Genomic DNA, 12,172 nt, shown 5'->3' with positions numbered 1-12,172 from the left:
TGGCTCACTTTCCACTGCCCTGAATCCAGGCAGTGGTCTGTCTCACTGCAAGGGATGCTGGGAACTGGGGTGCAGCCACTGCCTGAAAAGAGAGGCAACAGGTGAGAGAGATTTGGAGAATGACACTGGTCTTCAAGAGCCCCTTGCAAGGGACTATCATTAATTAATTGATAGGACCAGCATATACTGTGTTCCACACTTATGCTCTCAATATGATGCTTCCTTGACCCTTAATCAAGGGAACTAGTTCAACTAGGTCACTTAACCTGTGACTCAGTTTCCTTATGTTAAAAACAGGGATGATAATGCCTCACGAGATTGTTTTGAGGATCACATACATTACAAAGTGCTTAGGGGCATCTGGTTGGCTCATCAGTCAGTTAAGAATCTGATTTCAGCTCAGATCATGATCTCGGGGTTCTGGGATAGGGCCCTAAGTCAGGCTCCGTGCTCAGTGAGGAGTCAGCTTGTCCCTCTCCCCCTGCCCTTCTCCCTGCTGGTACAGGGTCTTTCCCTCACAAATAGATAAAATCAAAAAAAAAAAAAAAGAAAGAAAAAAGAAAAGAAAAGTGCTTAGAACACTATCTGGCACATAGAGCGCGATGAACAAGCACTTGTTAAACAGATGAGGGGATACAAGAACCTGGTTCCCCTGCAAATTTCCTTTTTTTTTTTAAAGATTTTATTTACTTATTCATAAGAGACACAGAGAAAGAGGCAGAGACATAGGCAGAGGGAGAAGTAGGGTTCCCGCAGGGAGCCCGATGCGGAACTCGATCCCAGAACCCCAGGATCACAACCTGAGCCAAAGGCAGACACTCAGCCACTGAGCCACCCCCTGCAGGTGCCCCTCCCCTGCAGACTCTGCAAATTTCTAACAGACTCCTGTCATGGGGGTTTCTAGCTCTTAGGAAGTGGGCAGGCGGCAGAAGCCCAAGTGTTGATGAGTTCCTCAGCAGCCAAATTCAGTTTCCTATGCAAGACATAAAACCCTGTAAAATACATCCCAGGCCTACTACAGAACCTTCCTAGTAAGGAATCCATTCCCTCAAGAGCTGCCCCAACCTCTCTTCCACTACTTGGGATGTAGAAAATGCTTAGCTCCTTGTAGACATTTCTTCATTGGTGCTGATTTCCAAACCATCTAGTTCTATGTCCATTCATTCTTTTGTTCATTTCTTTATTCAACAAACATTGAGGACTTACCATGTTCTAATGTGACCAAGACATCTGAGGTCTCAGCACACGTGGGCAATGTTTTAGCTTACATGAGGCTGCGAAGAGGGACAGCAGGAAGGCAGTGATTTTATATTCTGGACACAATGACATCTGAACCAAGACCAAACTAACAAGCAAGGGCTACTATGAAGAACATTCCAGGTATGGGCTCTGCAGGCATGAAGGCTCTGAGATGGGTACATTTTGTGTCGATGGCAGGACAGGTGACCAAAGGGACACTGGAAAGGAAGGCTATGGAACACCTAAGGGTGTTGGAGGCCTTGCAAAGGATTCTGGGATTTCCTTTAGCTTCAACTGGAAGCCACTGGAAGGTTTAAGCAGAAGAGTCAGTAGATGAGCTTGTTTGTAAAAGAGCGCTCTTCTTCCACAGAAGGAATGGGGAGAGGGTGGGGTGTCAAGACTGGAAGCTGGAAATCCAAGCAGATGAAGTTTCCAATATCCTGGCCAAGGAGTGATGCTGTCCCAGTTAGAGTGTAAAAATTTGTAGTTCTAAACTTTTTAGTACAGTGATTTATTAAATATGCAGCTAAATATGGCCAGGGATTCATACTTCTGTAATAACAAAGGAGAGAGGGGCTCTTCATACCATGTGCCCGTCGAGACAGAACAGCATCTTCACATTACAGGATGTTTTAGGTAGCCTAGGAGTCTCTTAGTAGAACATCCCTCCCACCCCGAGATAATACCGCACTTCCTCCCGCCAGTACAGACTTTACCACAGCACCTTGAGTGGTCTCTTTCCCTCTTCCTTCCTGCGGGGGAAGATCACAGGGCTTGTCCACAGATTCCATCCTCTCTAAGTTCGGACTTCTCACCAAACCTGCCCAGGCCCCCACCCCATGGGCTCCCTCCAGCACTTGTAGGTAACACTTAGATTGGTCTCTGAACTAGGGAGCTCAGATTCCAGCTACAGTTACTTGCAATATGGTAACAACTACATAATGTCAAACTGCAGGACAGTCACTGAGAAGGCCCCAGGTCAAGATGCTCGGTTTAGAAGATGGGGCCGCTCAGGGGCACAGTGGCGTACCTTCTCTCCCCTCCCAGCCATTGCCAGAGTTTGAGATGCTCTTTTCCTTCCTCTTCACCTGACTAATCTTTATCAGTTCTTCAAGATGCAGCTTAGGGGCTGCCTCCATCAGAGGTGCCACTTCCCCAAACCGACTGAATTAGGGGGTGTGTCTCCCAAATCCCATCTAAATCCATGTTTACCTTGATGACACTGTTCACCAGAAACTCTTCCTCCTTTTCTTCACCTTGGCTCTCTTGCTGGACCCCAGGAGACATGTCTTGTCATTTTTTTTAAAAGATTTTATTTATTTATTCATGAGAGACACACAGAGAGAGAGGCAGAGACACAGGCAGAGAAGAAGCAAGCTCCATGCAGGAAGCCCAATGTGGGACTTGATCCCAGAACTCCGGGATCATGCCCTGAGCTAAAGGCAGATACTCAACTGCTGAGCCACCCAGGCATCCCAAGACATGTCTTATTTATATTTTATCCCAGTAGGGTTCAAAATGCTTGCTGAATTAATAGATGGCACATCTTGCAGGTTGCCAGTGGGTGTATAAACTGGAAAACTGTTTGGCAGGATGTACTAAAGCAGTGGTTCTTGGGGTGCCTGGGTGGCTCAGCGGTTGAGCATCTGTCTTCAGCTCAGGGCATGATCCCGCAGTCCCGGATTGAGTCCCACACTGGGCTCCCTGCATGGAGCCTGCTTCTCCCTCTGTCTTGTCTCTGCCTTTCTCTCTGTCCCTCTCATGAATAAATAAATAAAATCTTTAAAAAAAAAAAGCAGTGGTTCTTAAGGCACCTGGGTGGCTGGGTGGCTCAGCCAGTTAAGCCTTTGCCTTCAGCTCAGGTCACGATCTTGGATCCTGGGATCGAGCCCCGCATTGAGCTCCCCACTCAGTGGAGAGACTCTCTCCTTCTGCCCCTCCCCCTGCTCATGTTCTCTGTCTCCCTGTCTCATGTTTTTACTCTCTCTCAAATAAATAAAATCTTTAAACAAATGGGGGTGCCTGGGTGGCTCAGCCAGTTGGTTGGGCATCTGCCTTCAGCTCAGGTCATGATCTCCAGCCCATGCTGGTCTCTCTGCTTAGCAGGGAATCTGCTTCTCCCTCTCTGTGTGTGCTCGCTCGCTCTCTCAAATAAAAAAATAAAATCTTTAATTAATTAAAAAGATAAATACATACATACATAAATAAAATAAAGCAGTGATTCTCAACTACAGGTGATTTTGCTTCCCAGGAGACATATGACAATGTCTGGAGAAATGTTTGGCTGTCGTAACTAGTGGAAAGGGTGCCACTGGCCCTTCAGTGGGTAGGGGCCAGGGATGCTGCTAAACATCTGGCAATGCACAAGACAGGCCTTCTCAACAAAGAATTATCCAGCCCATAAGGTCAATAGTTCTGAGATTGAGATATGCATCTAACCTGTGACCCAACATACCTACTCCTAAGGTTTATGTGCCCAAGGGAAATGACCTATATGTCCATCAGAAACACAAGAATGTCTGAAGCAGCTATACCCACAGAAGCCTCAAACTGGATACAATGTAAAAAACCATTAATAGGATAACAGAAAACAAACTATTTATATGATGCAATACTACATGCAATGTGAAATTAAAGACTGCAATGTACAATAAGAACTGAATAACCAGACCAAAGTAACAGGCAAAATTAATCGATGGTGATAGAATAGAAGCTGGAATAATGATTACCCCTGGAGGCAGGGGGCTACTCTGACTGGGAAGGAGCAGGGAAATCTCTGGGGTGCTGGGAACATTCTGGACTTCACTTAGGTTATAGTTACACACACTGTGCTGTGGACTACGACTCATGCACTGTATGTGTGTTACACCTCAACAAGCCTTATTCAATGCAATGGTTCTCTAAGAGCACCCTACCAGCAGGAACACGCTCTGGTGTACTGTCCTCTCTACACAAGATCTTCTAACAGCCTTTCTGGTATACTGCAGGCAGGAGTGTGGTAGGTGCATCTCGGGGAGGCTGTTTCACCAGATATCAAAAACCTTACATGTCCTTAATTCAATTCTGTTTTGATCATTTTGTGCTAAGGAATGTGCTAATAAGGATGTGCACACAAACTTAAGCCTCAAGAATATTTATCATCACATAATAAATAAGAGGGGGAGGGGTCAATGAATTCAATGCCCACCCAGAGGGAACTGTGTAACATTACAGACTCATTAAAACTGACATTCTAAAATTTAAATGGAGAACATTTACGATATATTAATTAGAAGTAAAAAGCAGATTGCCCAATAAGATGTAACTTAAGATAGATGAAGGATACACTCAATATGTTTAACTATGATCATCTAAGGTAATGAGAAATAATGGGATTTCTTAAAATTTTATCGTTCCCCCCCCCTTAAGATGTACATATATGGTTAATAAATATATAATCATAGTTCTTAAAAGTAAAGGTGAGTTTTGAACTTTAAAACTGAGTACCTGACTTCACAAAACCCCCAGACTGCCAATGTATTCAATGCCCTGCTACCTGCAGAAACACTCTAAACTCTCATCACAATGGCTGAGGCATAGCAGGGATTAAATAGATAAATTTCAGATTTTCTGTCCCCTATCTGACTGTGGAGATTGGTTACACAAATCCATACAGGCATTAAACCTCACAGAACTGCGTATCGCCCCCACCCAAAAAAGGTTAAAAGCAATTCTGTGTAAAAATATGAAAGTAAATACTTCTGACTGAACAAGGCTTTAGAAGCTGCAAAGAAAAAAATAAAAAGCTACAACCATCCCTGAATGCTCAAGTCTACCTAGTTAGAAGGCTAGCATTCCACCAGGTAATCTCCTCGCCCCAGACCCTGCCTACAACACCCCATCTGTGTTTCTCTGTGAAGCAGAGGTGATGCTTGTTCTCTGAGTACTTGGGAAGGTTCAGGGTGATGATGAAAAAGCATCAGGGGGACTGCCGGTGATGATCAGTGTCATCCCCACTACCGAAGAGAACCTCTCTCCAGGCAGCTCCTTCTCTGAATTCTCCCTGGTGGTGGCACATGTTTGGTTATTATGGAGCACTCATAAGATGTACCTGGTAGCTCACCCAGACTCAGAGTTCCTCCCGGAGCCACAGAATGTGGTACAGACCTGAACGTGGGAGCAGCTGCTCCTGGACACCACTGACAGGGGCCCAGGTACCTGAGCTCATAAATCCATTATGAAAGGCTCCGTTTAATTCTGGTTCAAGAGAGAGATTTTCCTCCTCTTACTTGTTAGAAAAAAAGATTTTAAGCCAAACAAGCCAACAACAAACCCTAGGATAAAACATTTAACAATGTTAATTTTCAAAGCCCTGTGGTCCTCACCAGCTTCTCAAGGTCATACCTCCCTACTGAATGATTACAGAAGGCTGCTGACATGGTACATGGCAAAAACGCTCCTATGAAGTCCAACCTCTAATATAAAAAGCAAACAGCTCAGATCCCAGCCAGCCACGACAAAGGACCCACAAAGCCGCACACACAGGAGCCCCAGAGCATCTGTGAATCTGTCTGTTCCTTCGCCTCCTCAGAGAGAAGGAATCACAAGACTGCTCAGAATAAGAAACCAAAAGGGCAGAAGCCCAAAAGGCAGCCGGGCCTGAATTTCATGCTGTCTCCAAAGAGTGAGCTCACATGCTGTGTCGGTTATTTGCACAGTGGGCAGGCCAGGCTGACAGCTTGAGGGGGATATTTTAGAGAGATAACTGCAAGTCTGATTTGCAGAGGGTTCTCAGGGCCTTGCGCTCCCAGTAAGCATTTCCAACTCCCAGGCTGACCCTCCACTCACACAGGGGTTAAGAGCCTGCAGCCAGCTCCCAAAACCTGGTCTTTGTATTTAAATCATCTCAAGGGGACACGTATCTCCAGGCACAATCAGAACCTGGGGAGGAGGGGGTGGGGGGGGGAGGAGGGAGGGGACCTTTCCACCCATAATTGCTGGCTGCACTTCTGGAGCACCTGATCCAGGAAGCTAAATACGTGGAAAAAAACAGAAGAGTCTGGGAAGCCTAGAACACTCTGAAGAGCAGCTAGCGGAGTCTCCACTTTAACCCCAGAAATGCCTCTGCCTCCCTTCCCCTCCTCCCCTCAGCTGGGCACCAAGTGTCTCCCTACTGGGTACACTGCAAATGTAAATCAAAATTCAATGGTGCCCGGTGCCCACGCCTCTCTCATGCACAGGGACTCTAGGCCACCAGAGGGTTCCCAGACAGCAGTTGTAATCTCTTTCTAATTAAAAACAAAAACCGAAAAAACCCTAACTGGCCCAAACCAGCAATATGTATTTACATATAAGACACAGTTGCACACATACACGTTCACACACGTCCCTATTTACATACATAAACACGATTTTACAGCAGAAGGTAAGCAAGCCTGTTCCCTAAGTCTAAAACCCTTTGCTTTCCTCACCTGATTCTAGCAGCAACAGCCATTTATGCCACAAATTTTCTTATGAGGGCTGATTACAGATCAAAACACCACCCTCCTGGCTTGCCTCCCTATCCTACCCTACCAGCCCAGTGAGATCTGTTAACAAACCAAGATCAAAGATGGAAGAAAGGCCCAAACTGCATTCCTTGAAAGTAGGGTTAGGGATCCCTGGGTGGCGCAGCGGTTTGGCGCCTGCCTTTGGCCCAGGGCGCGATCCTGGAGACCCTGGATCGAATCCCATGTCGGGCTCCCGGCGCATGGAGCCTGCTTCTCCCTCTGCCTGTGTCTCTGCCTCTCTCTCTCTCTCTCTCTCTCTCTGTGACTATCATAAATAAATAAATAAAAATTAAAAAAAAAAAAAAAGAAAGTAGAGTTAGATTCTATACTTTGATAAACCTCAGAGCCTGAACCTCTTTGCTCTCAGAGCGACCAGGGTGCAGCTCTCAGCCTCTAATAAACATGTCCATCTCCACGCCCCCCCCCCCGCCCCCTGCCACTAGGCACAAGGGTTTTCTCTGCCCAGTGCCTATTTTCAGCTCCCATAAATCATATCATATTGTTTCAGGCAATCTGAACTCATGCTTAATAAACCATCAACCTCACCCCTCCACCACCACCACTCCAAATTTCCCTCAGGGAAAGACTGTTTCAAGGAGGAAAGGAAATTCTTCATTAGGGCTGGATTTTAAAAGCAAGCTTCCACACAAAACCGGAAAACAAAATTGGGTATAAATACCATCAAATAACCACTAATGTCTTTGGTTAAAACGCTTGCCTGGGATTCTCAGGTCTAGGTGTGAGTTCAGTGAACATCCAAACGAAGCAGAGTTTGAACCTAATACTAAATGACACATGATCCTGCACTTCAGGACCATTTAAGTGCTGCAGTAGCTAGATTAAATTGCTCTGATGCAGAATTTCTCTATAGTATAGGTTACTAAGAAACATGATATTGCTTTAAAATTTATTTAGGTGTGTTCATCCTTTCCACACCCACACACTCACGGATCTTCTTCATAACCAGGCCTAACCTAACACAATTCCCCTGTTTTCCCCTGGAGATGTTAGGGAAACAAGAGGACATGTGTCTCAAGTTCCAAGATCAAAAAACTGGATCACAGCACTCACAGCATCAAGTCTGCCAAACCAGAGCTCTGGGTACATACAATTCTTAAAGAGCTAATTTAACGGAAAACAGGCGTCTGGGGCTGCAAGCCCTTAGGACATTCTGGAAAATGTAGGGGGTTTCAAAGGATTATGCAGAGTGACATGACTTTGAACACGCCCAAACTCTTAACCAAAGCCTAAACGAGAACATTTTGTTAAATTTACCCATTCCAAAACACTGCACAGTTAACTGGGACCCTGCAAAGCTCAGTGCGTCCACACTGCAGCCTGCCTGCTGGAGGTTTGCACACCACTCCCTGCTGAGAGTCCAGCCAACCCAACCAGCCTAGCAGCAGGCTGCAGCAATGATGTCCAGATCCAAGCCCAGGCACTGGCCAGGGGTCCCTTGGGTCCGTCCTCCTATGCACTGTATTCCTGACTGGTTGAACAATCCTCAGGCAGAGCCCCAAGAAAAGCCGCATCATGCCGGGTCTGGCCACTCCCTGGTCCTCAACACCACCGGTTGCACACCCTTCCACACAAAAATGGTGTGCAGAAACAAGGTTCTGCCACAGAAGGCTGCTGAGCAAGGCACGAAGGCATCCCGGGACGGGTGGGAACAGCTGGTTGGTCTCTACCTCTCCCAGAGGGCAGAGGCCACAGAGCTTCTGCAGGGTGAGATGTTTTAAAACCAACTCTCGAAAAAGGAGGCAGTAAAAGAGGACCTCAAGCAGCCCCAGCTGCCAGCACTCCTGCGACCTCCAGGTATCAGGGGCTTGACCAAGACGACGGTGGTCGGCAGAACACAAATGGAGGTGTGTTCTGGCCCAAGAGCATACGTACACCTTAACGCTGCTAAACTTGTCGTTTCACTCTTCTCTGCTCTTAGCAAGTGATCCTGAAAGGCAGGGACAAAGTTTTTCAGGATAACTGGAGAAAACACAAGCCAGTGAGGACGTCCTGGGGCCTCTCCCGAGGCTCTCACCGCGCCTCCCTCCAACTGGCACCGGTCCCGCCCCTGGCACCTGGGTAAGGCTGCTCTGGGGCCGTCAGTACAAAGTGACCACACACACGCGCGCACACACACGCAGCGTCAGGTCTTCAGAGTCCCTCCAACGAGTAAAGCCCAACTCAAACGCAGCCCTCAAGCGCGACCCCACAGGTGTGAGGGGCTCGGACGCTCCCCGCAAGTGAGGGGAGGCGCCCCTCCAGGTGCTGGCCGGCGGCGGGGCGTCCTGCGCGCCGCGGGAGCTCGGGGCCCTACGCAGGCAGCTGCACTCCGGCCCCCCAGCCCCGCCGCGCTGGCCCCGAGGCGCCCCGACACGCACAGCTGCCGCGGAGCAGCCGCCCGGGCGTCGGGAGGCGTCGGGAGTCCCCGGGCCGCCCCCGCCCGCCCCCGCCCGCCCCCGCCCCCGCCCCCGCCGCGCCTCACCTCCCGTGTCCTCGAAGCGCGGGGGCGGGCGGTCCCGCAGCGCGGCGGTCCAGCCCGCGCCAGCCTCGTCCTCCTCCGGCTCCGGGGCGGCGGCGGCGGCGGCGGCGGCGGGCGGCGGCGGCCCGGGGCGCTCGTGTTCGTCGTCCGACGAGGCGGCCGAGGAGGAGCGCGAGGCGGCCGACGTGCTGTAGAAGGGGTTCCCGCCGCTGTCCGGGCCCGACTCGCCGAACACGTCGTCCGAGATGTGCAGGCTCTCGTAGCGCGCGCGGGCCGCCTCGAGCAGCGCCGGCGCCCTCCTCCGCGCGCCCCCGCCGCCCTCGGCCATCGCCCCGGCCGCCGCCCGCGCGCCCGCCCCCCACAGCGCCTCCCAGCCGCACGCGCCGGGCCCCGGGCCCGCGCCGCGGCCCGCCGCCCCCCACCAGCGCAGCCCGCAGCACAGCGCCCGCCGCCCCGCGCCCGGCCGGCCCGCCGTCTTGGCCGCCTCGGGCCCGGCGCCCGGGGAAGCGCCCTCGGAGCTGGGGCGCCGCAGGCTGCGGGCCGCGGCGGGACGAGGGGCGCGCGGGCGGGAGGCACACGGGCTGCGGCCGGGCCCAGGCGCCGCCGCCGCTGCCGCCGCTGCCGCCGCTGCCGCCGCCGCTGCCGCCGCCGCCGCCGCCGCTGCGTCTCCTCGGCGCCCGCCGCGTCCCCGCGCGCCCTCCCGCGGCACCCGGCGCTCCCCGGCCGACCTTCCCGGGCGCGAGCCGCCAGGCGGGCCCCGCCTCCTCGCACCTCCGGCCCGCGGGCCAATGGGGAGCCGGGGCGGGGCGGGGCCGGCGCGGGGCGGGGGCGGGGGCGGGGGCGGGGGCGGGGCCGGCGCGGGGCGGGGCGAGGGGCGGCGGCGGCGGCGGGGAGGGGGAGGGGGAGGGGGAGGGCGGCCGGCGGCTCCCTCGCCTGCGGGGACGTGTGCCCGGGACCGCTACGCGCAGGGGGAAGGGAGGACCCGCGTGGGTGCCGGAGGGGGGCGGCGGGGGAGGGGACCCGGCCAGTTCTTCCTGCCGCCCGAGCCGGCTCGCCGAGCGCGAACCCCGCGCGCCGTCCCCCCGGCAGGCGGCGCCTGGCGCCGGGGAGCTGTCCGCCCCGGTGGTTCTGAACCAGGCGCTGCTGAGACTCCAGGTAGGCGGCGGGCCCGAGGGTCGCGCGCGGCGGCCGCTGCTGCGGCGGATGCTCCTGGCGGCGGGCCACAGCCGGCTGCGCCCCGAGCTTCTCTAAGCACAAGGGCTCTCTGGCTTCCGGGAATCTTGCTCTAATAAGGAGCCGGCCTCGCCGGTCCATTTCTGGGGTCAGATGCTAACTCAGTCTTGCTTCAATACCCCGGTAATTTGAGGGTGGCAGGATCTGGTCTTAGTCATTCCCCTCGTCTTTGACGTTTGACACCTTTCAAACTCAAAATATTCGTTACATCCCAAATATTCATTACTCTACCACCACTGTTGCAACATCTTTACTCATACGTTTGATACTCTCGTCTAATAAAATATAGCACAATCACCCAGGCTTCAGTTCTCGGATAAACAATAGAACAGAAAGGTATCATCCACCCGTCTTCCTTGGCCAGGAGTGTGTGGCGCTCATTCTCTTGATGGCGATGCATAGGTTCGGTCCTCTTGCTCCTATCTCCCTCCCACAAATAGTGCAATAATTCATAATGATGGTAATTGGGCCATAAAGTCACTTGCACTCTGAAATAAAATAAATCCACAGAGATGTGAAGGGCTTACAAATCCTACTGGGTATTAACTAAATAATGATTACATAAAAGGAAAAGGCATGTTGCTATTTCTGAGCATGCATAAAGGATGAAGATGCTGGGACCACCAACTAAGGTCAGTTCTAACAGCAGGTGGCCAGCTTCTGCTCTTGCCCTCCCCTCTCAAGCCCCTGTTTCCTCCTCCCGAAGCAGAGCCCATGTAGGGGCATGAATTCATGATAACTACTGAAAGACAATATATAAAAAGGAAGGGATTCACATGACATTGCTTTCTATATGGATTGGCTGATGTATTGTGAAATTGTTTGCAAAGCATTTCAACTCCGTTGGAAGAATTATGCCACAGAAATGAGCTGGTTTCCAGCATATCATCAACTGTGCTAACCAGCAAAAGATTTTGAAGAGATTATATACAAGGTAATCAGACTTCAAAAGGTCAATGATGCATAGATTGAAGATGCAAAGTAAAACTCCAAAGCTCAAGTTCAAATTCTGCAGTTGGGAATTCTGTAACACTTCTGTAAGAGCTAATGTGATCTATAAAAAATATAATTGAATGGGATCTAGACAGTGAAATCTATAGGCAAGAATTCCTTCTCTCTCCAGGTAGCCAATGAAAAAGCAGCTAAAGTGAGTGTGTATTTTAAAAACAATGGCTTGCTTTGCTACCCAGAGGAAGCACAAAATAGAGCAATTAACAGTTACAAGGATGGACACAGTCTTCCATTGTCCCAAATTTGCATTTGCATGGTGCTAATCCCAAAGAAACCATAGAGCCTTTGTGTTTATTGAGCTCACAAGTGCTTGTAGCTCACACAGCACGCAACATTGGGGAGAGGATTATATGGTTACAAAAGAAACAGACTGGGAAATCAAATTGTTATCCAAAAACTTGCCAAACAAAAATTAGATGTCTATGTCAGTTTAGAATGAAGTGTTTAGCAACCAAGTGTTACTTTGTTTAAGCAAGTGTTTCCAACCAAGAAAAGTAAAAATATTTCAGACTTTTAAAGACAGGTGGCTGATTCTCCTTGTGGAAGGAAACAAGGAAAGGGAAGAAAACAATTGGAAAACAAAAACCAAAGAACATTCCCATCTGCTTGGCAACCTCCTACTTGATGCTACCATCATGATTCTACATCATTAACTTTTATAAGTAATGTTATCTGTGAGGAT

At 50.6% G+C, this 12,172-nt stretch overlaps 1 protein-coding gene across 2 annotated transcripts in view; it reads right to left on the bottom strand.

The window, feature by feature from the left end:
* The window catches only part of PGBD5 (piggyBac transposable element derived 5), a 106,960-nt gene extending 97,383 nt beyond the window's left edge, over positions 1-9,577 (bottom strand). For both annotated transcript variants that reach the window (XM_025448511.2, XM_025448512.2), the window contains exon 1: positions 9,250-9,577. In XM_025448511.2, coding sequence (XP_025304296.1) covers positions 9,250-9,574 — 325 coding nt within the window. In that variant the 5' untranslated portion in view covers positions 9,575-9,577. The remainder of the gene's footprint in view (positions 1-9,249) is intronic.
* Between the last annotated feature and the right edge of the window lie 2,595 nt (positions 9,578-12,172).

This window comes from Canis lupus, chromosome 4, assembly GCF_003254725.2.
Source record: "Canis lupus dingo isolate Sandy chromosome 4, ASM325472v2, whole genome shotgun sequence".
In the NCBI taxonomy this organism is placed as follows: domain Eukaryota; kingdom Metazoa; phylum Chordata; class Mammalia; order Carnivora; family Canidae; genus Canis; species Canis lupus.
The sequence above is the reverse complement of the archived record's forward strand: the minus strand, read 5'-3'. Positions and strand labels throughout refer to the sequence as shown.